Here is a 27,260-nt window from a genome sequence, read left to right on the forward strand (position 1 = left end):
CAGGCCCCTTCCCCCCCCCCCCCCCTCCAGGTGCTGCGCGACCCCCGCGCATCCCCCGAGGGGACTTTGGGGACTTTTTTGGGGACTGTCGCCGTGTCCCCCCCCCCGCATTGTCCCCGCGGTACCTCCGGTGCTGCGCCCGCGCACCCCCGCGCATCCCCCGAGGGGACTTTGGGGACTTTTTTGGGGACTGTCGCCGTGTCCCCCCCCCCGCATTGTCCCCGCGGTACCTCCGGTGCTGCGCCCGCGCTCGGCCCCGGTTCCTGCCGCGGCTTCCCCATGTGACCGGGCAGGAGCTTCTGTCACACCCTCACCTCACCTTCCTCCTCCTCCTCTTCCTCCTCCTCCTCCTCCTCCTCGGGGAGTGGATGTCGCTTCTCCCGCGGGGACACCGCGGGTCACCCCTCAAATGGGGTCGTGGTGGCTCCTGGAGTCCCTCCCCCATCCCCCCCCGCGATGGGACACTTGGGGGTCCCGGGATGGGACAGCAAGGATATGGAGGTGACATCACAGGTGAGGTGACACCGAGGGACACATGGACATGGAGGTGACACTGTGAGTGAGGTGAGAGGCCATGGAGGTGACACCAAGGGACGGACAGACATGGAGGTTCCACCATGACTGAGGTGACACCAAGGGACAGGTGGCCATGGAGGTGACACCATGACTGAGGTGACACTGAGGCCATGGAGGTGACACCAAGGGACATATGGCCATGGAGGTGCCACCATGGGTGAGGTGACACCAAGGGACAGGTGGCCATGGAGGTGACCCCATGACTGAGGTGACACTGAGGCCATGGAGGTGACACCAAGGGACATATGGCCATGGAGGTGCCACCATGGGTGAGGTGACACCAAGGGACAGGTGGCCATGGAGGTGCCACCAGGAGTGAGGTGACACCAAGGGACAGGTGGCCATGGAGGTGACACCATGACTGAGGTGACACCGAGGCCACGGAGGTGCCACCATGGGTAAGGTGACACCAAGGGACAGGTGTCCATGGAGGTGCCACCATGGTTGAGGTGACACCAAGGGACACATGGCCATGGAGGTGACACTGTGAGTGAGGTGACACCAAGGCCATGGAGGTGCCACCATGGGTGAGGTGACACTGAGACCATGGAGGTGACACCAAGGGACAGACGGACATGGAGGTGCCACCATGGGTGAGGTGACACCAAGGGACAGGTGGCCATGGGGATGCCACCACAGGACGCTCACGGAGATGCCACCACAATCCATCAGCCCCCACCCATGACCCTGTCCCCACCTATGACCCTAATGACCCCCCCAACTGTCACCTGGGGGTGACAATTTGGGGGGTGGGTGCTCGTTTTGGGGTCTCCAGGGTTGGTCCTGCAGTCCCCTCCCGTGCCTCAGTTTCCCCCTCGCTCTGCAGGCACCACCCAGAGCTGATGTTCTGGAATTGGGTTTATTCTGGGGGGTTTTGGGGTTGGGGCTTCTGGGATGGGCTGGTGGGCCAGTGGGGGGGGAGGGGCAGGCTGTGGCCAGGCTGGTGGTCATCTGGGCTGGGGGCTGGCCAGGCTGGGGGGCTGCAGGGCCAGGGGTCATCCGGACCAGTGTCCAGCTGGGATGCATGGTCTGGTGTCCATTCAGAGTGGGATCCATGGCTCTGGTGTCCATTCAGACCAGTGTCCAGCTGGGATCCATAGTCTGGTGTCCATCCGCTCCAGTGTCCATCCAGAGTGGGATCCATGGCTCTGGTGTCCATTCAGACCAGTGTCCAGCTGGGATCCATAGTCTGGTGTCCATCCGCTCCAGTGTCCATCCAGAGTGGGATCCATGGCTCTGGTGTCCATTCAGACCAGTGTCCAGCTGGGATCCATAGTCTGGTGTCCATCCGCTCCAGTGTCCATCCAGAGTGGGATCCATGGCTCTGGTGTCCATTCAGACCAGTGTCCAGCTGGGATCCATAGTCTGGTGTCCATCCGCTCCAGTGTCCATCCAGAGTGGGATCCATGGCTCTGGTGTCCATTCAGACCAGTGTCCAGCTGGGATCCATAGTCTGGTGTCCATCCGCTCCAGTGTCCATCCAGAGTGGGATCCATGGCTCTGGTGTCCATTCAGACCAGTGTCCAGCTGGGATCCATAGTCTGGTGTCCATCCGCTCCAGTGTCCATCCAGAGTGGGATCCATGGCTCTGGTGTCCATTCAGACCAGTGTCCAGCTGGGATCCATAGTCTGGTGTCCATCCGCTCCAGTGTCCATCCAGAGTGGGATCCATGGCTCTGGTGTCCATTCAGACCAGTGTCCAGCTGGGATCCATAGTCTGGTGTCCATCCGCTCCAGTGTCCATCCAGAGTGGGATCCATGGCTCTGGTGTCCATTCAGACCAGTGTCCAGCTGGGATCCATAGTCTGGTGTCCATCCGCTCCAGTGTCCATCCAGAGTGGGATCCATGGCTCTGGTGTCCATTCAGACCAGTGTCCAGCTGGGATCCATAGTCTGGTGTCCATCCGCTCCAGTGTCCATCCAGAGTGGGATCCATGGCTCTGGTGTCCATTCAGACCAGTGTCCAGCTGGGATCCATAGTCTGGTGTCCATCCGCTCCAGTGTCCATCCAGAGTGGGATCCATGGCTCTGGTGTCCATTCAGACCAGTGTCCAGCTGGGATCCATAGTCTGGTGTCCATCCGCTCCAGTGTCCATCCAGAGTGGGATCCATGGCTCTGGTGTCCATTCAGACCAGTGTCCAGCTGGGATCCATAGTCTGGTGTCCATCCGCTCCAGTGTCCATCCAGAGTGGGATCCATGGCTCTGGTGTCCATTCAGACCAGTGTCCAGCTGGGATCCATAGTCTGGTGTCCATCCGCTCCAGTGTCCATCCAGAGTGGGATCCATGGCTCTGGTGTCCATTCAGACCAGTGTCCAGCTGGGATCCATAGTCTGGTGTCCATCCGCTCCAGTGTCCATCCAGAGTGGGATCCATGGCTCTGGTGTCCATTCAGACCAGTGTCCAGCTGGGATCCATAGTCTGGTGTCCATCCGCTCCAGTGTCCATCCAGAGTGGGATCCATGGCTCTGGTGTCCATTCAGACCAGTGTCCAGCTGGGATCCATAGTCTGGTGTCCATCCGCTCCAGTGTCCATCCAGAGTGGGATCCATGGCTCTGGTGTCCATTCAGACCAGTGTCCAGCTGGGATCCATAGTCTGGTGTCCATCCGCTCCAGTGTCCATCCAGAGTGGGATCCATGGCTCTGGTGTCCATTCAGACCAGTGTCCAGCTGGGATCCATAGTCTGGTGTCCATCCGCTCCAGTGTCCATCCAGAGTGGGATCCATGGCTCTGGTGTCCATTCAGACCAGTGTCCAGCTGGGATCCATGGTCTGGTGTCCATCTGGACCAGTGTCCCCATCCATGTCTGTGTCCGACCACATCCCCATCCATGGCCACGTCTCACCATGTCCCCATCCATGGCCATGTCCCACCATGTACCCATCCATGGCCACGTCTCACCATGTCCCCATCCATGGCCAGGGGACAGGAGAGAGGGTCCCCATCCATGACCATGTCCTCATCTATGTCCATGTCCCACCTTGTCCCCAAGCATGGCCACGTCCCCATCCATGGCCATGCCCCCATCCACGGCCATGTCCTCATCTATATTCACGTCCCACCATGTTCCCACCCATGACCATGTCCCCATCCATAGCCATGTCCCCATCCAAGGCCATGTCCTCATCCATGTCCATGTCCCACCATGTCCTCAGCCATGTCTATGTCCCACCTTGTCCCCATGCATGGTCATGTCCCACCATGTTCCCATCCATAGCCACGTCCCCATCCATGGCCATGTCCCACCATGTTCCCATCCGTAGCCATGTCCCCATCCATGACCACGTCCCCATCCATAGCCACGTCCCCATACATAGCCATGTCACCATCCACAGCCATGTCCCCATCCATGACCACATCCCCATCCATCGCCATGTCCCCATCCATAGCCATGTCACCATCCACAGCCATGTCCCCATCCATGACCACATCCCCATCCATCGCCATGTCCCCATCCATAGCCATGTCACCATCCACAGCCATGTCCCCATCCATGGCCACGTCCCCATCCATGGCCACGTCCCACCATGTTCCCATCCGTAGCCATGTCCCCATCCATGGCCATATCACCATCCATGGCCACGTCCCCATCCATAGCCATGTCACCATCCACAGCCATGTCCCCATCCATGGCCACGTCCCCATCCATGGCCACGTCCCACCATGTTCCCATCCGTAGCCATGTCCCCATCCATGGCCATATCACCATCCATGGCCACGTCCCCATCCATAGCCATGTCACCATCCACAGCCATGTCCCCATCCATGGCCACGTCCCCATCCATGGCCACGTCCCACCATGTTCCCATCCGTAGCCATGTCCCCATCCATGGCCATATCACCATCCATGGCCACGTCCCCATCCATAGCCATGTCACCATCCACAGCCATGTCCCCATCCATGGCCACGTCCCCATCCATGGCCACGTCCCACCATGTTCCCATCCGTAGCCATGTCCCCATCCATGGCCATATCACCATCCATGGCCACGTCCCCATCCATAGCCATGTCACCATCCACAGCCATGTCCCCATCCATGGCCACGTCCCCATCCATGGCCACGTCCCACCATGTTCCCATCCGTAGCCATGTCCCCATCCATGGCCATATCACCATCCATGGCCACGTCCCCATCCATAGCCATGTCACCATCCACAGCCATGTCCCCATCCATGGCCACGTCCCCATCCATGGCCACGTCCCACCATGTTCCCATCCGTAGCCATGTCCCCATCCATGGCCATATCACCATCCATGGCCACGTCCCCATCCATAGCCATGTCACCATCCACAGCCATGTCCCCATCCATGGCCACGTCCCCATCCATGGCCACGTCCCACCATGTTCCCATCCGTAGCCATGTCCCCATCCATGGCCATATCACCATCCATGGCCACGTCCCCATCCATAGCCATGTCACCATCCACAGCCATGTCCCCATCCATGGCCACGTCCCCATCCATGGCCACGTCCCACCATGTTCCCATCCGTAGCCATGTCCCCATCCATGGCCATATCACCATCCATGGCCACGTCCCCATCCATAGCCATGTCACCATCCACAGCCATGTCCCCATCCATGGCCACGTCCCCATCCATGGCCACGTCCCACCATGTTCCCATCCGTAGCCATGTCCCCATCCATGGCCATATCACCATCCATGGCCACGTCCCCATCCATAGCCATGTCACCATCCACAGCCATGTCCCCATCCATGGCCACGTCCCCATCCATGGCCATCTAGAGTGGGATCCATGGGCTGGTGTCCATCCAGAGTGGGATCCATGGTCTGGTGTCCATCTGGACCGGTGTCCATCCAACTGGGATCCATGGTCTGGTGTCCATCCAGACCAGTGTCCAGCTGGGACACATGGTGTGGTGTCCATCTGGATCAGAGTCCACCCAGCTGGGATCCACGGTCTGGTGTCCATCTGGACCAGTGTCCCCATCCATGTCTGTGTCCCACCACATCCCCATCCATCGCCATGTCCCCATCCATGACCACATCCCCATCCATCGCCATGTCCCCATCCATAGCCATGTCACCATCCACAGCCATGTCCCCATCCATGGCCACGTCCCCATCCATGGCCACGTCCCACCATGTTCCCATCCGTAGCCATGTCCCCATCCATGGCCATATCACCATCCATGGCCACGTCCCCATCCATAGCCATGTCACCATCCACAGCCATGTCCCCATCCATGGCCACGTCCCCATCCATGGCCACGTCCCACCATGTTCCCATCCGTAGCCATGTCCCCATCCATGGCCATATCACCATCCATGGCCACGTCCCCATCCATAGCCATGTCACCATCCACAGCCATGTCCCCATCCATGGCCACGTCCCCATCCATGGCCACGTCCCACCATGTTCCCATCCGTAGCCATGTCCCCATCCATGCACCACATCCCCATCCATGGCCATGTCCCATCATGTCCCCATCCACAGCCATGTCCCCATCCACAGCCATTCCCACCATCTCCCCATCCATGGCCATGTCCCACCGTGTCCCCATCCATGGCCATGTCCCCATCCATGGCCATGTCCTCATCTATGCCCATGTCCCACCTTGTCCCCATGCATGGCCACGTCCCCATCCATGGCCATGCCCCCATCCACGGCCATGTCCTCATCTATATTCACGTCCCACCATGTTCCCACCCATGACCATGTCCCCATCCATAGCCATGTCCCCATCCAAGGCCATGTCCTCATCCATGTCCATGTCCCACCATGTCCTTATCCATGTCTATGTCCCACCTTGTCCACATGCATGGCCATGTCACTATCTGTAGCCATGTCCCCATCCACGGCCACGTCCCACCATGTTCCCATCCGTAGCCATGTCCCCATCCATGGCCACATCACCATCCATGGCCACGTCCCCATCCATGACCATGTCCCCATCCACGGCCATGCCCCCATCCATGGCCACGTCCCACCATGTTCCCATCCGTAGCCATGTCCCCATCCATGGCCACATCCCCATCCACGGCCACGTCCCCATCCATAGCCATGTCCCCATCCACGGCCATGCCCCCATCCATGGCCACGTCCCACCATGTTCCCATCCGTAGCCATGTCCCCATCCATGGCCACATCACCATCCATGGCCACGTCCCCATCCATGACCATGTCCCCATCCACGGCCACGTCCCCATCCATGGCCATGTCCCACCATGTTCCCATCCATAGCCTGTCCCCATCCATGACCATGTCACCATCCATAGCCATGTCCCCATCCATGGCCACATCACCATCCATGGCCATGTCCTCATCTATGTCCATATCCCACCTTGTCCCCATCCATGGCCACGTCCCACCATGTTCCCATCCATAGCCACGTCCCCATGCATGGCCATGTCCCACCATGTTCCCATCCATAGCCATGTCCCCATCCATGACCACGTCCCCATCCATAGCCACGTCCCCATACATAGCCATGTCACCATCCACAGCCATGTCCCCATCCATGGCCACGTCCCCATCCATGTCCATGTCCCCCATATCCACGTCCCCATGCCACTGTCCCCCACGTGTCCCCATCCATGTCTCAGATCAACGTCTTTATTTCTACCTCAGCTTCAGGGCTTTCAAGGGGATGAACAGAAACATTTTCATTCCAAAACCAAAACGAGGATTTACGTGTCCCTGCTGGCAGAGCACTCACATGCTTGGATGGGTGGGAAGAACCTTTTTTGGAGGAGTTTCCACACCACTCTCTCCAAAATTTGGGGGTTTTGCCCCAATCCCACTCCATTCCACTGTGGAAGATGCCCGTGGGCTAGAAATAAATAAAACAATGGATTGATGTTAGAGAAGACCTCCGAGGCTATCTAATGTTGCTTAGACCACCACAAGACGGAAAAACTGAGATTTTTCTAGGGTCAGAACTTGACAAATCCGCTCTGCACAACGGATGTCTGATGTTGGACTGCGGATATGCCCACAGGGAGCCAGGAGGATGCGGAGCCCCCGGGCAGGTGTCTTCCCAACAGGGATCACCGGCACCAGGGATCACCGGGGCTCCCTGGGGATCATCCAGCGCGGATCCTCCCGCGGGGGATGGAGCTGGAGCAGTGCACGGAGCTCTTCCTGCGCTCTGGGCTCTCTCAGGGCTGCCCTCAGTGGTACTTCCATTGGTGTCTGGCCAAGAAAGAGGTGGCGGAAAAGCTCTTCCCACACTGGGGACACTCACGGGGCCCCTGCCCGGAGTGGATGAGCCGGTGCTTGACAAGGTAGGTGTGGAGCTTGAAGCCCCGGTTGCAGTCGGGGCAGCGGAAGGGCTTCTCCCCCGAGTGTGCGCTCTGGTGCCTCTGGAGCGTGGAGTTAACCCGGAACCTCTTCCCACACAGCATACACTCGAAGGGCTTCTCCCCGCTGTGGCTCTTCTGGTGGGAAGCCAGGCAGGAGCTCGTGCTGAAGCTCTTGCCACACTGCCCACAGTGGTAGGGCCTCTCCCCGCTGTGGATCCTCTGATGGCAGACCAGGCTGTTGCTCGTCGTGAAGCTCTTCCCGCACTGCCCACACCGGTAGGGCCGCTCCCCCGTGTGGCTCCTCTGGTGGACAGTCAGGTAGGAGCTCAGCATGAAGCTCTTCCCACACTGGGGACACAGGTAGGGTCTCTCCCCGGTGTGGGTGCGCCGGTGGATGGCGAGGGTGGAGTTGTCCCTGAAGCCCTTCCCGCAGTCGGGGCAGAGGAAAGGCTTCTCATCGGTGTGAGTGCGCTGGTGAACGAGGAGAAGGGAGCTGGTGCGATAGCCCTTCCCGCACACATCACACTCGTAGGGCCGCTCCCCCGTGTGGATCCTCTGGTGGTAGATCAGGAAGGAGCGGGTGATGAAGCTCTTCCCGCACTCCCCACACTTGAAGGGCCTCTCCCCGGTGTGGATCCTCTGATGGACGATCAGGTAGGAGCTCGTGCTGAAGCTCTTCCCACAATGGGGACACTCGTAGGGCCTCTCCCCGGTGTGGCTCCTCTGGTGGACAGCCAGGTAGGATCTCGCCATGAAGCTCTTCCCGCACTGCCCACACTCGTAGGGCTTCTCCCCGGTGTGGATCATCTGGTGTTTCATCAGGCAGGAGCTCGTCCTGAAGCTCTTCCCACACTGGGGACACTGGTAGGGCCTCTCCCCGGTGTGGCCCATCAGGTGGACACTCAGGTGGGAGTTGCGGCTGAAGCTCTCCCCACACTGGAGACACTCGTAGGGCCGTTCCCCCGTGTGCTTCCTGCGGTGGACGGTCAGCGCCGTGCTGGAAGTGAAGCCCCTCCCGCACTGCCCGCACTTGTAGGGCCTCTCTCCAGTGTGGATCCTCCGGTGGACGATCAGGCAGGAGTTTGTGCTGAAGCTCTTCGCACACTGGCCACACTTGTAGGGCCGTTCCCCGGTGTGGATTCGCAAGTGGTAAATCAGGGAGGATTTACACGTGAAGCTCTTCCCACACTCCGAGCACCTGTGGGGATTCCACCCATCCTGGAGCTGCCGATGGGCCCCCAGCTCCGAGCTCCGGCCCAGGGAGGGTCGTTCCCCCTCGGATCCTCGCCAATGCCCCAGGTGCCTCCTCTGGTGTAAAACCAGGCGGGAGCGCAGGGTGAAGCTCATCCCACAGTGTCCGCACTTGTAGGGCCGTTCTCCCGTGTGGATCACCTGGTGGACAATCATCTGCTGGTTTGTGGTGAAGCTCTTCCCACAATGTCCACACTTGTAGGGCCTCTCCCCGGTGTGGATGCGACGGTGGGTGACGAGGTTGGACTTCTGACTGAAGCCCTTCCCGCAGTCGGGGCAGACGAAGGGCTTCTCCTTGGTGTGAGTGCGCCGGTGCTCGAGGAGTTTGGAACTGGTCTGAAACCTCTTCTTGCAGTGACCACACTCGTAGGGCCTCTCCCCAGTGTGGATTCTGAAATGGTCAACCAGACAGCATCTCCACCTGAAGGTCTTCCCACATTGCGAGCACGCGTGGGGCTTCTCCCCGTCCTGGAGCTGCTCAGGGACCCCCAGCTCCGAGCTCCGGCCGCCTCCCCGGCCCAGCCTGGCTCTTTCCCCCTCGCATCCCCGCCTGGGACCAGGACTGGGAACTGGGCTGAAAATATGAGGCAGAGATTGGGAATGGGTCCGGGATTACGAGACTAGGGCAGGGAATATGGGAGAGGAACCTGGAATGGGAGCGGGGAGGACAATATTGGAACAGGACAGGGAACAGGGAACCAGCAACCACAGTGAGAATATGGGAAAGGCACGAGGAAGATGGGCCCGGGATCAGAAACGAGAATGTGACTGGGAATAGGAAAATGGGAATGGGATTGGGAATATGGGAACAGCAACCAGACAGAGAATACAGGACAGGGAATGGGAGCTGGACTGGGAACTCCTCTTCCTCCCTCTCTCCTTCTCTCCCTCCTCCTCTTCCTTTGTCCCTCCTCTTCCTCTTCCTCCCTCTCTCCTCCTCCTCCTCTTCCTTTGTCCCCCCTCTCGCTGCCGCTGCTCCCTCGCTCCCAGCCCGGCCCGGGCGGTGCCGACCCCCAAAAGCAGCCGCGCTCTGCCCCGGGCGGGTTCCCAAGCGGCCCCGGCCCGCGCGGCACTGGCAGCGATGCTGGGAGCGCCGGCAGCGATCCGGAGAGCAGCGGCAGCGATGCTGGCAGCAGCGGGCGGACACTGGGAGCGCTCTCCCTGCCGGGGCCGCTCTTACTGGGAGCGCTGGGAGGGAACTGGGAGCGAGCAGCGCCCGGACGGGGCTGCGGCCGGCGGGGGGAGGGGTGGGCGTGGTTATGCAAATCCAGTTGGAATCCTGCGCTGTGATTGGTGGGTGTTAAGGCGAGAGGCGCGCAGTGCTTTGGGTGGTGCTTTGGGCGTGGTTATGTAAATGTTTCCCTTGGCGGGAGGTTTGAATTTTTATGTGGGCGTGGCTATGCAAATAAATTTACTTTCCTAGGCGGTCTTTCTTTGGTGTTTTTTTGTTTGTGGTTTTTTAATTAAGTGGGCGGGGTTATGCAAATAACCCAGCGGTTCCCTCGCGGTCCTTTACGGGAAGCCCCCAGAGCTTTCCCCTTCCCCAAGGATGGGCCGGGGGTTTGGGGACCCTCCCCCCAATTTCGGGTCCTCCCCCTCCCCCAGAGCTGCAGGGAATTTTTCGGGGAGGTGAAAATTTTGGGGACCCCCTTGAAGTTTGTGGTTTCCCCCCCCCCCAAAAACTCTCAGGACCCCCGAAATCCGCCCGGGACCCCCCAGTTCCCCCTTGCCGGGGGTCGCCGGGGTCCCCAAATTCCCCTCCCCGGGGATGATTTTTGGGTTGGGGGTGGTCGTGATCCCCAGCCCCCCCGCTTCGGGCTCGGTACCTGCCGGGACCGGGCCATGGGTGCGGGGGGGACATCCCGGGGCCGTGGGGGGAGTCCCGGGGGTGTCCGGTGTTCGGTACCGGAGCGCAGCGCCCGGGCCGGGGGTCCCCGGTGGGTCTGGGGTCCGGTGTTGGTGCTTGGAGTGAGCGCGAGGGGGACTCCGGTAGGTCCGGGGTGTCCCCGGTGCTCGGTACCGGAGCTCGGATTCCGGTGTCCGGGCGGTGCCGGTGTCCGGTCCCGGATCTCGGAGCTGTTTCTGGGGGTCCTTGGTGGCTTCCCGGTTCCGGTGTCCGGTCCCGGAGCTCGCAGCCCGGTCGGGACCGTTCCGGTGTCCGGTCCCGGATCTCGGAGCTGTTTCTGGGGGTCCTTGGTGGCTTCCCGGTGCTCGGTACCGGAGCTCGGAGCCCGATCCGGGAGGTCCCGGAGCTCGCAGCCCGGTCCGGACGTTCCCGTTGCTCGGTGCCGGAGCTCGGATTCTGGTCCGGACGGTCCCGTTGCTCGGTACCGGAGCTCGCAGCCCGGTCGGGGCGGTCCCGGTGTCCGGTCCCGGAGCTCGGATTTGGGGTCTCCAGATCAAGGGGGCGGGGCCACCCCAAATCCCCCAGGCGGGGCTCCCCCCTTACCCCCCCCCTCCTTGGTGACATCCCGGGGTGTCACCTCCACAGCAACCACAGTGAGAATACGGGAAAGGCACGAGGAAGATGGGCCCGGGATCAGAAACGAGACTGTGACTGGGAATAGGAAAATGGGAATGGGATTGGGAATATGGGAACAGCAACCAGACAGAGAATACAGGACAGGGAATGGGAGCTGGACTGGAGGATGGGAGCAGGATGGGACTGGGAGTGGGATGATACAGGAATGGGGGGTACAGGAACCTGGACAGGGGACAACTGGAACCAGGACAGGAGGACATGAGGACACTTCCAGGACAGAGGATCCTTGATCAGAGGCCCCAGAACCTGACAGGGTCTCCCAGCACAGCTGGAGCCACCAGGCATGGCGTGCCCAAAGCCCCGAGGAACCCCCAAATCTGTCCGAGGAACTCTCAACTCCCTTGGACCCAGCATCCTGCTCATCCCCTGGAAAATTCTCCCATGTCTCCATCCTTGTCTTAGTTCAACATCTTTATTTTTAAACCCACATTTGGGTGTTTGGAAAGGACAGAAATTTTAAAAAAATCCAGGCCACGGCGAGCCAGGAGGATGCGGAGCCCCCGGGCAGGTGTCTTCCCAACAGGGATCACCGGCACCAGGGATCACCGGGGCTCCCTGGGGATCATCCAGCGCGGATCCTCCCGCGGGGGATGGAGCTGGAGCAGCGCACGGAGCTCTTCCTGCGCTCTGGGCTCTCTCAGGGCTGCCCTTAGTGCTGGCTGGTTTCGTGTTTGGTCAAGGCAGATCTCCTGGAGAATCTCTTCCCACACTGCCCGCACTCGAAGGGTTTCTCCCCGGTGTGGATTCTCCGGTGGGTGACGAGGTCGGAATTGTGCCTGAAGCCTTTCCCGCAGTCGGGGCAGCGGAAGGGCCTCTCGTCGGTGTGAATGCGCTGGTGCTTCAGGAGATCCGAGCTGCTCTGAAACCTTTTCCTGCATTGATCGCACTCGTAGGGCTTCTCCCCGCTGTGAATCATCTGGTGTTTGACCAGGTAGGAGCTCGTACTGAAGCTCTTCCCACACAGCACACACTCGTAGGGCTTCTCCCCGGTGTGGGTCATCTGGTGGGCAATCAGCCCTGAGCTCCGGGTGAAGCTCTTCCCGCACTCCCCACACTCGTAGGGCCGTTCTCCCGTGTGGTTCCTCTGGTGGACAACCAGGCTGCAGCTCTGGGTGAAGGTTTTCCCGCACTCCTCACACTCATAAGGCCTCTCCCCGGTGTGGCCCCTCTGGTGAACCATCAGGTGGGAGCTCTCTCTGAAAGTCTTCCCACACTGGGGACACTCGTGGGGCCTCTCCCCGGTGTGGACGCGCCGGTGCTTGACGAGGGTGGAGTTTTCCCTGAACCCCTTCCCGCAGTCGGGGCAGCGGAAGGGCTTCTCGTCTGTGTGAATGCGCTGGTGCACGACGAGAGTGGAGCTGGTCTGAAACCTCTTCTTGCATTTGTCGCACTCGTACGGCCTCTCCCCGGTGTGGCTTCTCTGGTGGACAATCAGGTGGGCGCGCTGGGTGAAGGTCTTCCCACACAGCCCACACTCGTGGGGCCGTTCCCCGGTGTGGGTCATCCGGTGTTTGGTCAGGGTGTTGCGCTCGGTGAAGCTCTTCCCGCCCTGCCCACACTCGTAGGGCCGTTGCTTCGTGTGGGTAACCCAGTGCCGGAGCAGGTAGGATCTCTTGCCGAAGCTCTTCCCACACTCCGAGCACTTGTGGGGCTTCTCCCCGTCCTGGAGCTGCTCAGGGACCCCCAGCTCCGAGCTCCGGCCGCCGTCGCTGCCCAGGGTCGTTTTTTCCCCCTCAGATCCCTGCCTTTGCCCCATGTGGCTCCTCTTGTGGACAATCAGGTGGGAGCTCTGGGTGAACCTCTTCCCGCACTGCTCACACTTGTAGGGCCGTTCTCCCGTGTGGATCCTCTGGTGGATGGTCAGGCTTGGCGGGCAGGGATGTGGGGACACCGGGGATGGCAGGCAGGGACAGCAGGGCGAGGGGCTTGGAGATCCGGTAGGGGACACAGGGACATGGGACACTGGGGACAGTGGGGAGGGGGCACAGGGACATGGGGACAGTGGGCTGGGACAGCGGGGACAGTAGGGTGAGGGGCTGGGACACTGTGCGGGGGGCGCACAGGGATTTGGGGACGTTAGGGACAGCGGGGATGGCAGCACGAGGGGCTGGGACAGCAGGGAGGGGACACGGGGACATTGGAAATGAGGTGCCAGGGACAGCGGGGAGGGGGCGCAGGGACATGGGGACACTTTGAAAGGGACACCGGAGTGTCCTGGGACAAAGCACGGCAGCGTCTCTGTGTTGGGACAGGGGCTGATGGCAGCGGTGGCCTTTGTCCCCAGGCACGGGGTGACACCGTTTTGGGGTGAAACACGGTGGTGTCACCAGGGTGGGACAGATCCTGACCATGGTGGCTGTTGTCCCCAAGCATGGGGTGACACCATTTTGGGACACAGCACAGCAGTGTCACCACGGTGCGACAGGGGTTCACAGGGCGGTGGCCTTTGTCCCCAAGCTGTGGCACCATTTTGGGACAAAACACAGCAGTGTCACCGCAATGGGACAGGTCGTGACAGAGGTGGTGGCCTTTGTCCCCAAGCTGATCCTGTTCAGGCTCAGCAACCAGCTGGTGGTGGCCTTCAAGGAGGACAACACGGTGGCCTTCAAGCACCTGTTCCTCAAGGGCTACGAGGACGGCGCCGATGACACCCAGGCCATCTACACCCGTGGGGACCTCCTGGAGCACCTGGCCTTCGTCCTCGAGAAGGTGGCACGGGGACACCGGCAGGGGTTAGGGACATTGGGGTGTTGGGGACATTGCGGGGCTTGGGGACATCGGGACCTCCTGGAGCAGCTGGCCTTCATCCTTGAGAAGGTGGCATGGGGACACCTGCAGGGGTTGGGGACATTGGGGGGTTGGGGACATTGCGGGGCTTGGGGACATTGGGACCTCCTGGAGCACCTGGCCTTCGTCCTCGAGAAGGTGGCACGGGGACACCGGCAGGGGTTGGGGACATTGGGAAGAGTTGGGGACATTGGGAGGGGCTGGGGACATCAGTAAGGATGGGGACATTGGGACCTCCTGGAGCACCTGGCCTTCGTCCTCGAGAAGGTGGCACGGGGACACCAGCAGAGGTTGGGGACATCGAGGGGTTGGGGACATCGGGACCTCCTGGAGCACCTGGCCTTCGTCCTCGAGAAGGTGGCACGTGGACACTGTGTCCCTGTCCGTGCAGTACCTGGCTGTCCCCAACGGGACCCTGGGCCACCACGTTTTGGGGACACAGAGATGTTTTGGGGACACAGGAATGTTTTGGGGCCGTGGGGTGGTTTGGGGACACTGAGGTGCCACCACTGTCCCTGTCCCCACAGTACCTGGCTGTCCCCAACGGGACCCTTGGCCACCACGTTTTGGGGACACAGAGATGTTTTGGGGACACAGAGCAGTTTTGGGGACACAGAGATGTTTTGGGGACACAGAGATGTTTTGGGGCCGTGGGGTAGTCTGGGGACACTGAGGTGCCACCACTGTCCCTGTCCCCACAGTACCTGGCTGTCCCCAACGGGACCCTTGGCCACCACGTTTTGGGGACACAGAGATGTTTTGGGGCCGTGCGGTAGTCTGGGGACACTGAGGTGCCACCACTGTCCCTGTCCCTGCAGTACCTGGCTGTCCCCAACGAGACCCTGGGCCGCTACGCCTACGGTGGCCCCGAGGGTGGCCGCGGGCTCCGGCTGTGCCAGCGCTTCTTCCGCAGGGGGGACATCGACCCCGGCAATGACACCTTCGACATCGACCCCAGCGTGGTCACCGGTGGGGACACCGGGCGGCCCAGCCCCCTGTTCCTGTCCCCACGTACCTGGCTGTCCCCAACGGGACCCTTGGCCACCACGTTTTGGGGACACAGAGATGTTTTGGGGACACAGAGCAGTTTTGGGGACACAGAGCAGTTTTGGGGACACAGAGATGTTTTGGGGCCATGGGGTGATCTGGGGACACTGAGGTGCCACCCCCAGCCCCCTGTTCCTGTCCCCACAGTACTTGGCTGTCCCCAACGAGACCCTGGCCACCACGTTTTGGGGACACAGAGATGTTTTGGGGCCGTGGGGTAGTCTGGGGACACTGAGGTGCCACCACTGTCCCTGTCCCTGCAGTACCTGGCTGTCCCCAACGAGACCCTGGGCCGCTACGCCTACGGTGGCCCCGAGGGTGGCCGCGGGCTCCGGCTGTGCCAGCGCTTCTTCCGCAGGGGGGACATCGACCCCGGCAATGACACCTTCGACATCGACCCCAGCGTGGTCACCGGTGGGGACACCGGGCGGGGGTGGGGGTTTGGGGTGTTTGGGGAAGTTTTGGGATGGGGTTTGGGGGTCGGGTTTGGGTTTGGGTTTGGGGTTTGGGATGGGGTTTGGGGTGGGGTTTGGGGTTTGGGATGAGATTTGGGGTGGGGTTTGGGGTTTGGGGTTTGAGATGGGATTTGGGTTTGGAGTTTGGAATTTGGGGTTTGGGGTTTGGGATTTGAGGCTGGGGGTTTGGGATTTGAGGTTTGGGATTAAATTTGGGCTTTGGGGTTTGAGGTTGGATTTGGGGTTTGGGGTTTGGGGCTGGATTTGGGATTTGGGATTTGGGGTTGGATATGAGTTTGAGGTTTTGGGGTTGGATTTGGGAGTTGGGGTTTTGGGATTTGGGGTTGGATGTGGGTTTGGGGTTTTGGGGTTGGATTTGGGGTTTGGGATTTGGGATTCAGGGTTTGGGCTGGATTTGGGGTTTGGGATTTGGATTAGAGGTTTTGGGGTTGGATTTGGGGCTATATTTGGGGTTTGGGACTTGGGATTTAGGCTTTGAGATTTGAGATTAGGGATTTAAAGTTTAGGATTTGGGATTTGGGGTTCGGGGTGCTCCTGGAGCATTCCCCGTGTCCCGAACCCATTTGGGGTCCAGGATTTGGGAATTCCGGGGGGCTCTGCGCTCCCGGCGCTCCCCGACCCCGACCCCGACCCCGCAGAGTGCGTGGGGCTGCGCCCCGGGGACCCCCGCCCGCCGCTGGACGGCCCCGAGGGCAACTTCACCCTCCAGTTCCACAGGTAACCCCAAAAAACCCCCAAATCCCCAAAATCCCGCCGGGACGGGCCCTTCCCATCCCGAAAACCCCCGGGCGGGATTCGTGTTCCCTTCCCCAAATTCCTTCGCGGCATTTTGGGGCACAATTTTCACTTTCCTGTCTTTTTTTGGGGGATTTTGGGGTGGAATTTTCCCTTTCACAGGATTTTTTAGGATTTTGGGGTGGAATTTTCCCTTTCCTGTCTTTTTTTGGGGGATTTTGGGGTGGAATTTTCCCTTTCACAGGATTTTTTAGGATTTGGGGTTGAATTTTTCCCTTTCCTGTCTTTTTTTGGGGATTTTGGGGTGGAATTTTCCCTTTCCCAGGATTTTTTGGGATTTTGGGGTGGAATTTTCCCTTTCCTGTGGGTTTTCTTGGGGATTTTTGAGATGGAATTTTCCCTTTTTCGGGAGATTTTTGAGGTGACTTTCGCCTTTTTCATTGATTTTTTTTGTGTTTTTGAGGTGGAATTTCCCGTTTCTGAGTTTTTGAGGTCAAATTTTCCCCTTTTTTGGTGTTTTTGAGGTGAATTTTCCATTTTTTTGGTGTTTTTGAGGTGAATTTCCCCTGTCTCTGTGTTTTGGGGTGAATTTCCCCTTTTTTTGTGTTTTTGAGGTGAATTTCCTGTCTCTGTGTTTTGGGGTGAATTTCCCCTTTTTTTGGGTGTTTTTGGGGTGAATTTCCCCTTTTTTGGGTGTTTTTGGGGTGAATTTCCCCTTTTTTGGGTGTTTTTGGGGTGAATTTCCCCTTTTTTTGGTGTTTTGGGGTGAATTTCCCCCGTCTCTGTGTTTTGGGGTGAATTTCCCCTGTCTCTGTTTTGGGGTGAATTTCCCCTTTTTTTGGTGTTTTGGGGTGAATTTCCCCCGTCTCTGTGTTTTGGGGTGAATTTCCCCTGTCTCTGTTTTGGGGTGAATTTCCCCTTTTTTTGGTGTTTTGGGGTGAATTTCCCCCGTCTCTGTGTTTTGGGGTGAATTTCCCCTGTCTCTGTTTTGGGGTGAATTTCCCCTTTTTTGGGTGTTTTTGAGGTGAATTTCCCCTTTTTTGGTGTTTTTAGGGTGAATTTCCCCTTTTTTGGGTGTTTTTGGGGTGATTTTCCCCTTTTTTGGTGTTTTTGAGGTAATTTCCCCTTTTTTTGGGTGTTTTTGGGGTGAATTTCCCCTGTCTCTGTGTTTTGGGGTGAATTTCCCCTTTTCGGGGTTCGGGGCCTCCCGGGTGTCTGTGTCCCCTCAGGCTGATCAATGTCACCGTGGAGTTCCAGCTCAAGGCCATCAACATCCAAACGCTGCTGAACCACGAGATCCCCGACTGCTACACCTATAGCGTCACCGTCAGTGTCCCCAAGTGTCCCCAGAGTGTCCCCACTTGTCCCCTGGCTGTCCCCTGGGTGTCCCCAAGTGTCCCCAAGTGTCCCCAGACACCCCAGAGTGTCCCCAGTTGTCCCCTCAGTGTCCCTAAACATCCTAAAGTGTCCCCAAGTGTCCCCAGACACCCCAGAGTGTCCCCAGCCCTAAACATCCTAAAGTGTCCCCTGGGTGTCCCCAAGTGTCCCCAGACACCCCAGAGTGTCCCCAAGTGTCCCCTCGATGTCCCTAAACATCCTAAAGTGTCCCCTGGGTGTCCTCCCCTGGTTGTCCCCAGGGTGTCCCCAGACACCCCAGAGTGTCCCCAGTTGTTCCCTCGGTGTCCCTAAACATCCTAAAGTGTCCCCTGGGTGTCCCCAAGTGTTCCCAAGTGTCCCCAGATACCCCAGAACTTCTCCAAGTGTTCCCAAACACCCCAAAGTGTCCCCTGAGTGTCTCCAAATACCCCAAAGTGTCACCAATTGTCCCCTCAGTGTCCCCCAAGTGTCCCCAGTGTCCCCTGGGTGTCCCCAATGTCTCCTTAGTGTCCCCAAGTGTCCCCAGCTGTCTCCTGGGTGTCCCCAAGTGCCCCCTGTGTGTCCCCAGTGTTCTCTGGGTGCCCCCGAGTGTCCCCAAATGTCCCCTGAGTGTCCCCAAGTGCCCCCCCCAGTGTCCCCAGTGTCCCCTGAGTGTCCTTCTCGTATCCTCTCCTGTCCCGTTCATGTCCCTTTTGTGTCCCCCTCTGTCCCTCTGGAGTGTCCCTCTGTCCCTCGGCTGTCCCTCTGTCCCTCTGGAGTGTCCCTCTGTCCCTCGGCTGTCCCTCTGTCCCTCGGCTGTCCCTCTGTCCCTCTGGAGTGTCCCTCTGTCCCTCGGCTGTCCCTCTGTCCCTCTGCGGGCCCAGGGGGCTGCCAGCGAGTGCTGTGACAGTGACAGTGACAGTGCAATGACAGTGACAATGGCAATGGCAGTGCTGTGACAGTGACAGTGACAGTGATAGTGACAGTGACAGTGACAGTGACAATGGCAATGACAGTGCAGTGACAGTGACAGTGACAGTGATAGTGACAGTGACAGTGACAATGGCAATGGCAGTGCAGTGACAGTGACAGTGACAGTGCTGTGACAGTGACAGTGGCAATGGCAATGGCAGTGCAGTGACAATGACAGTGACAGTGACAGTGATAGTGACAGTGACAGTGACAATGGCAATGGCAGTGCAGGGACAATGACGGTGACAATAACAGTGGCAGTGACAGTGTAATGTCAGGGACAGTGACAGTGACAACGGCAATGACAGTGCAGTGACAATGACAGTGACAATGACAGTGACAATAGCAGTGGCAGTGACAGTGTAACGTCAGGGACAGTGAGAGTGACAATGGCAATGACAGTGACAATGGCAATGACAGTGCAGTGACAGTGACAGTGACAGTGCTGTGACAGTGACAGTGACAGTGACAGTGGCAGCTGGGCTGCCCACGGGGACACGGCCCCGCTGCCAGGGTAGGGCAGGAGCTGCACACGGGATGAAGGGAGAGGGAAATGCCAGGAAAGAGTTCCAGGTGTCTGGGAGGGGGTGGGTTAGAGGAAGGAGCCCCTCCCTGGGCAGAGGGTGCTCCTGTCTCCAGGAGATTTCCTGAGGAGAGGCCCAAGGCCCTCACCTTCTCCCTCCAGGGCCTCTCCCTCTTTCCCTGGAGGACATTCACTCCATGTTTTCATCAGGAAACAGTTCCACTGCCACTCCAGAGATCCCAAACTGCCATCAGCCTTGTTCAAACAAACAACAGTGACAATGACAGTGACAATAGCAGTGGCTGTGACAGTGTAACGTCAGGGACAGTAGCAATGACAATAACAGCGACAGTGACGTTGACAGTGACATTGACAACGGCGGTGGCAGTGACAGTGTCAGTGACAATGACATTGATAACGACAACGACAGTGACAACAACGTTGACAATGACAGGGACAATAACAATTACAGTGACAATGCTAGTGGCAATGACAACGAAATCAACACTGATAATGACACTGACAGCGACAGCGACATTGACACTGACAGTGACACTGACAGTGACAATCACATTGATAACGACAGTGACATTGACAACGGCGTTGGCAGTGACAGTGACAGTGACAATAACATTGATAATGACAGTGACATTGACAACGGCGTTGGCAGTGACAGTGACAGTGACAATGACAATGACCGGGCAATGATAACGGTACTGACAATAACAATGACAGTGACAGTGATACTGACAGTGACAATGATAATGACCTTGACAATGACAGTGACAATGACATTGATAACGACAACGACAGTGATGACAACGTTGACAGTGACAGGGATACTGACACTGACAATGACAACGTTGACAATGACAGTGACAATAACAATTACAGTGACAATGATAGTGACAATGACAACGAAATCAACATTGATAATGACACTGACAGTGACGGTGACACTGACAGTGACAATGGTAATGACAGTGACACTGACAGTGACAGTGACAATAACAATTACAGTGACAATGATAGTGACAATGACAACGAAATCAACATTGATAATGACACTGGCAGTGACAGTGACACTGACGGTGACAATGATAATGACAGTGACAATAACAATTACAGTGACAATGATAGTGACAATGACAACGAAATCAACATTGATAATGACACCGACAGTGACACTGATGGTGACAATGACAGTGACACTGACAGTGACACTGACAGTGACAATGACAGTGCAGTGACACTGACAGTGACACTGACAGTGACAACGACAATGACAGTGCAGTGACAGTGACAGTGCCACCCCTGTCCCCAGGTGACGTTTGACAACAGCGCCCACAGTGGGCGGGTGCGGATCCGCCTGGACACGCACGCGGCCATCCGGGAGTGCCACCACCCCTCGCTGCCCGGCAGAGGTGACAGCGGGTGACAATGGGTGACAATGGGCTGGGGGGGTGTCCCTGGGAGTGCCACCACCCCTCGCTGCCCAGCAGAGGTGACAGCGGGTGACAATGGGTGACAGTGGGCTGGGGGGCTGTCCCTGGGAGTGCCACCACCCTGCCACACCCAGCAGAGGTGACAGTGGGTGACAATGGGTGACAACGGGCTGGGGGGCTGTCCCTGGGAGTGCCACCACCCTGCCACACCCAGCAGAGGTGACAGCGGGTGACAATGGGTGACAACGGGCTGGGGGGCTGTCCCTGGGAGTGCCACCACCCTGCCACACCCAGCAGAGGTGACAGCGGGTGACAATGGGTGACAACGGGCTGGGGGGCTGTCCCTGGGAGTGCCACCACCCTGCCACACCCAGCAGAGGTGACAGCGGGTGACAATGGGTGACAACGGGCTGGGGGGCTGTCCCTGGGAGTGCCACCACCCTGCCACACCCAGCAGAGGTGACAGCGGGTGACAATGGGTGACAACGGGCTGGGGGGCTGTCCCTGGGAGTGCCACCACCCTGCCACACCCAGCAGAGGTGACAGCGGGTGACAATGGGTGACAACGGGCTGGGGGGCTGTCCCTGGGAGTGCCACCACCCTGCCACACCCAGCAGAGGTGACAGCGGGTGACAATGGGTGACAACGGGCTGGGGGGCTGTCCCTGGGAGTGCCACCACCCTGCCACACCCAGCAGAGGTGACAGCGGGTGACAATGGGTGACAACGGGCTGGGGGGCTGTCCCTGGGAGTGCCACCACCCTGCCACACCCAGCAGAGGTGACAGCGGGTGACAATGGGTGACAACGGGCTGGGGGGCTGTCCCTGGGAGTGCCACCACCCTGCCACACCCAGCAGAGGTGACAGCGGGTGACAATGGGTGACAACGGGCTGGGGGGCTGTCCCTGGGAGTGCCACCACCCTGCCACACCCAGCAGAGGTGACAGCGGGTGACAATGGGTGACAACGGGCTGGGGGGCTGTCCCTGGGAGTGCCACCACCCTGCCACACCCAGCAGAGGTGACAGCGGGTGACAATGGGTGACAACACAGTAATAGTGACACTGACAGTGACAATGATAATGACAGTGACACTGACAGTGACAGTGACAATAACAATTACAGTGACAATGATAGTGACAATGACAACGAAATCAACATTGATAATGACACCGACAGTGACACTAACGGTGACACTGACAGTGACAGTGACAGCGACACTGACAGTGACAACAACAATGACAGTGCAGTGACAGTGACAGTGCCACCCCTGTCCCCAGGTGACGTTTGACAACAGCGCCCACAGTGGGCGGGTGCGGATCCGCCTGGACACGCACGCGGCCATCCGGGAGTGCCACCACCCCTCGCTGCCCGGCAGAGGTGACAGTGGGTGACAGTGGGTGACAATGGGCTGGGGGGGTGTCCCTGGGCGTGCCACCACCCCTCACTGCCCAGCAGAGGTGACAGCGGGTGACAATGGGTGACAGTGGGCTGGGGGGCTGTCCCTGGGAGTGCCACCACCCTGCCACACCCAGCAGAGGTGACAGTGGGTGACAATGGGTGACAACGGGCTGGGGGGCTGTCCCTGGGAGTGCCACCACCCTGCCACACCCAGCAGAGGTGACAGCGGGTGACAATGGGTGACAACGGGCTGGGGGGCTGTCCCTGGGAGTGCCACCACCCTGCCACACCCAGCAGAGGTGACAGTGGGCACCTGTCCCTGGTGGGTGACAACAGGCTGGGGGATGCCACCTGTCCCCTGTCCCTTGGGAGTGTCCCCTGTCCCTGATGTGCCCCTGTCCCCGCGGTGTCCCCTGTCCCTGAGGGGACACGAGATCCCTGGGTGTCCCCTGTCCCTGCGGTGTCCCCTGTCCCCATGGTGTCCCCTGTCCCCAAGGTGTCCCCTGTCCCCACAGTGCCCCCTTCCCTGCGGTGTCCCCGTCCCCACGGTGTCCCCTGTCCCCAAGGTGTCCCCTGTCCCTGAGGGGACACAAGATCCCTGCAGTGTCCCCATCCCCTTGGTGTCCCCATCCCCTTGGTGTCCCCGTCCCCGCGCTGCCCCCCGGGGTCCCCGGAGGTGGCGGTGACGGCGGGTGTCCCCGCAGGTGACAACTGGCTGCGGCTGTCCTTCGACGTGCTGGTGACAGCGGTGTGTGCGCTGTCCCTGGTGCTCTGCGCCCGCTCCATCGCCCGCGGGCTGCTCCTGCAGAGGGTACGGGGGCTCTGGGGGGATTTGGGGGGAATTTGGAGGGCTTTGGGGGGATCTGGGGGGGCTTTGGGGGAATTTGGGGTTTGGGGGAATTCGGGGGGATTTAGGGGATTCATGGGGTTTAGGGGCATGGGACTGATGGGATTTGGGGGAAATTATGGGATTTGTGTGGTTTAGGGGATGGGATTGATGGGGTGTGGGGGATGGGATTGGTGGGATTTGGGGGGTTTATGGGATTTGTGGGGTTTGGGGGATGGGACTGATGGGATTTGGGGGGAATTATGGGATTTGGGGGGGATTTATGGGATTTGGGGGAATTACAGTATTTCTGGGGTTTGGGGGATGGGATGGGATTGGGTTGGTTATGGATGGTGGGAGGTGGTGCCACCCCAGCGAGGTGACAATCCTGGTGTCCCCGTGTCCCCGTGGAGTTCAGCCAGTTCCTGCGAGGTGACAGGGACAGTGACAGTGACAGTGACAACAGCAGTGACAACGTCCCCACAGCAGTTCAGCCGGTTCCTGTGAGATGACAGTGACAGTGACAGTGACAATGTTCCCATAGTTCAGCCGGTTCCTGCGCTGTCACCACAGCGTGGCTGTGTCCCTGTGAGGTGACAGTGACAGTGACAATGACAGTGTCCCCACAGGACTTCAGCCGGTTCCTGAGCCATCACCGTGATGTCACCGTGTCCCTGTGAGGTGACAGTGACAATGACAATGTCCCCCCAGGAGTTCAGCCGGTTCCTGCCAGGTGACAATGACAGTGACAGTGACAGTGACAATGGCAGTGGCAGTGGATGTCACCGTGTCCCTGTGAGGTGACAGTGACATGACAATGACAATGACAATGACAATGTAGCCCCAGGAGTTCAGCCAGTTCCTGCCAGGTGACAATGACAGTGACAATGACAGTGACAGTGACAGTGACAATGGCAGTGGCAGTGACAGTGACAGTGATAGTGACAGTGACAATGACAATGTCCCCCAGGAGTTCAGCCGGTTCCTGCGCCGGCGCCGCGGTGTCACCGTGTCCCTGTGAGGTGACAGTGACAGTCACAACGACAATGACAATGTTCCCCAGGAGTTCAGCCGGTTCCTGCACCGGCGCCGCGGTGTCACCGTGTCCCTGTCGGACCGGCTGGAGTTCCTCAATGGCTGGTACCTGCTGCTCGTCACCAGCGACGTCCTCACCGTGCTGGGCACCGTGCTCAAGATTGGCATCGAGGCCAAGGTCACCCCTGAGGGACACTGCCACCCCCTGAGGGACACTGCCACCACCCGGGGACACTGCCACCCTGGGGACACTGCCAGGCTGGGGACACTGCCACCTTGGGGACATTGCTATTCTGGGGACACTGCCACCCTGGGGACACTGGCACCCCCTGAGGGACACTGCCACCTTGGGGACATTGCTATTCTGGGGACACTGCCACCCTGGGGACACTGCCAGGCTGGGGACACTGCCACCTTGGGGACATTGCTATTCTGGGGACACTGCCACCCTGGGGACACTGGCACCCCCTGAGGGACACTGCCACCTTGGGGACATTGCTATTCTGGGGACACTGCCACCTTGGGGACATTGTCACCCCCTGGGGAACCTGCCAGGCTGGGGACACTGACACCTTGGGGACATTGCTATGGGAACCTGCCAGGCTGGGGACACTGACACCTTGGGGACATTGCTATTCTGGGGACACTGCCACCCTGGGGACAATGGGGACCTTGCCACCCCCTAGGGGGACACTGCCACCCGGGGGACATTGTCACCCCCCCGGGGGGACACTGCCACCCTGGGGACATAGTCACCCTCCCCGGGGGGATACTGCCACCCTGGGGACAATGGGAGGGCACATTGTCACCTTCCCCAGGGTGACAGTGGCCTGGGGACGTGGCAGTGGCACTGTCCCCGTGTCCCCACAGAACTTCTCAGGGTACGACGTGTGCAGCATCCTGCTGGGGACATCGACGCTGCTCGTGTGGGTCGGGGTCATCCGGTACCTGACCTTCTTCCGGAAGTACAACGTGAGTGACACCTGTGTCACCTGGGGACAGGGGATGTCACCTGGGGGACAGGGACAGGGACTCGTGTGGGTCGGGGTCATCCGGTACCTGACCTTCTTCCGGAAGTACAACGTGAGTGACACCTGTGTAGCCTGGGGACAGGGGATGTCACCTGGGGGACAGGGACAGGGACATCACGGGGTCGGGGTCATCCGGTACCTGACCTTCTTCCGGAAGTACAACGTGAGTGACACCTGTGTAGCCTGGGGACAGGGGATGTCACCACACAGGGTTACAGGGGACAGTCACGGGGTCACAGTCATTCGGTACCTGACCTTCTTCCAGAAGTACAATGTGAGTGACACCTGTGTCACCTGTGTCACCTGGGGACGGGGACACGGCCAGGGTTAAATCCCATTTTTCCTGCCCCAGATCCTCCTTGTCACGTTTGGGTTGGGGACAATTCCTGTTTTTCCCGCCCCACACACGGAAAACTCCCATTTTTCCCATTTTCTTCGTTTTTCCCAATTTCCCTGTTTTTCACCCCAGATCACGATCGTGACACTGCGCGTGGTGTTCCCGACGTGATGCTCTCCTCACACGTGGATAATCCCATTTTTCCATTCCCAATCCCCATTTTCCCACCCCAAACCCCCATTTTCCCCACCCCACTTGTGGATAATTCCCATTTTTCCCAATTTTTCCGTTTTTTGCCCCAAATCCCGATCGTGACACTGCGTGTGGTGCTCCTGACGTGATGCTCTCCCCACACGTGGATAATCCCCTTTTCCCACCCCAAATCCCCCTTTTCCCACCCCAAACCCCGTTTTTCCCGCCCCACACGCGGCTAACTCCCGTTTTTCCCGATTTCCCCGTTTTTCGCCCCAGATCCTGATCGTGACGCTGCGCGTGGCGCTGCCCAACGTGATGCGCTTCTGCTGCTGCGTGGCCGTGATTTATCTGGGGTATTGCTTCTGCGGCTGGATCGTGCTGGGCCCGCACCACGTCAAGGTGGGTCTGGGGTGGCCCCAAATCCCAGTTTGGTGTCGGGAGATTCCCAAATTTCGGGTTTGGGGTTGGGAGATTCCCAAATTTGGGGTTTGGGGTCGGAGTGTTCTCAAATTCCAGTTTTGGGGTTGGGTTCCTTCCCAAATCTCTGTGCTGGGCTCACACCACATCACGGTCGGTCTGGGGTGGCCCCAAATCCCAATTTGGGGTCAGGGGATTCCCAAATTTCGGGTTTGGGGTCGGGAGATTCCCAAATTTGGGGCTGGAGTTGGGGGGATTCCCAAATTTCAGTTTTGGGGTTGTGATGTTCTCCAGTCCTGGTTTTGGGGTTGGGTTCCTTCCCAAATCCATGGGTGAAATGCAGGTGACACACAGGTTACAGGTGCCACAGGTGACACAAGTGTGACAGGTGACACAGGTGACACAGGGTTACAGGGGACACACAGGTGACACAGGTGTGTGTCCCCAGTTCCGGTCCCTGTCCATGGTGTCCAAGTGTCTCTTCTCGCTGGTCAATGGCAATGACAGGGGTGACATGGTGATGACAGGGGTTACAGGTGTGACAGGTGACACAGGTGGGTGTCCCCAGTTCCGGTCGCTGTCCATGGTGTCCAAGTGTCTCTTCTCGCTGGTCAATGGCAATGACAGGGGTGACATGGTGATGACAGGGGTTACAGGTGTGACAGGTGACACAGGTGTGTGTCCCCAGTTCCGCTCGCTGTCCATGGTGTCCGAGTGTCTCTTCTCGCTGGTCAATGGCAATGACAGGGGTGACATGGTGATGACAGGGGTTACAGGTGTGACAGGTTACAGGTGTGACAGGTGACACAGGTGTGTGTCCCCAGTTCCGCTCGCTGTCCATGGTGTCCGAGTGTCTCTTCTCGCTGGTCAATGGCGATGACAGGGGTGACACAGGGTGTTCGCCACCTTCGCGGCGCTGCGGCCCAGCGGGGCGCTGGTGTGGCTCTTCAGCCAGGTGTACCTGTACTCCTTCAGCGCGCTCTTCATCTACATGGTGCTCAGCCTCTTCATCGCCCTCATCACCGGCTCCTACGACACCAT

At 59.1% G+C, this 27,260-nt stretch overlaps 2 protein-coding genes across 2 annotated transcripts; one reads left to right on the forward strand and one right to left on the reverse strand.

The window, feature by feature from the left end:
- Positions 1-7,147: 7,147 nt before the first annotated feature.
- LOC121341603 (zinc finger protein 850-like) lies at positions 7,148-13,501 on the reverse strand. The gene is made up of 3 exons (XM_041415252.1): positions 12,302-13,501; positions 9,209-9,572; positions 7,148-9,043 (listed from the first exon to the last, which is right to left on the reverse strand). Exons 1-3 carry the CDS (start codon positions 13,392-13,394, stop codon positions 7,714-7,716), a joined length of 2,787 nt encoding a protein of 928 aa, XP_041271186.1. The 5' UTR covers positions 13,395-13,501; the 3' UTR covers positions 7,148-7,713.
- Positions 13,502-14,137: 636 nt separating this feature from the next.
- On the forward strand, positions 14,138-27,257 carry LOC121341602 (mucolipin-1-like; the record flags this gene model as incomplete). The annotated part of the gene is given in 11 exon segments (XM_041415251.1): positions 14,138-14,347; positions 15,244-15,394; positions 16,587-16,665; positions 17,913-18,009; positions 20,859-20,958; positions 23,083-23,189; positions 24,268-24,417; positions 25,110-25,211; positions 26,079-26,201; positions 27,044-27,100; positions 27,103-27,257. Coding segments are annotated over 11 exon segments (1,331 nt in total), but the record flags the coding sequence as incomplete, so codon positions are not given.
- Positions 27,258-27,260: the final 3 nt, after the last annotated feature.

This window comes from Onychostruthus taczanowskii, unplaced genomic scaffold (genome assembly GCF_017590055.1).
Source record: "Onychostruthus taczanowskii isolate IOZ18803 unplaced genomic scaffold, ASM1759005v1 scaffold493, whole genome shotgun sequence".
Classification (NCBI taxonomy): Eukaryota; Metazoa; Chordata; class Aves; order Passeriformes; family Passeridae; genus Onychostruthus; species Onychostruthus taczanowskii.

Excerpts from the sequence above, each read along its gene's own strand:
- LOC121341603 (XM_041415252.1), bottom strand. The coding sequence starts at position 13,394 with ATGGGGCAAAGGCAGGGATCTGAGGGGGAAAAAACGACCCTGGGCAGC. Across the intron at positions 9,573-12,301 it reads TGCCTTGACCAAACACGAAA|AGCTCCAGGACGGGGAGAAG; the intron begins CCAGCCAGCACT and ends GGGTCCCTGAGC. Across the intron at positions 9,044-9,208 it reads ACGGGAGAACGGCCCTACAA|GTGCTCGGAGTGTGGGAAGA; the intron begins GTGCGGACACTG and ends GAATCCCCACAG.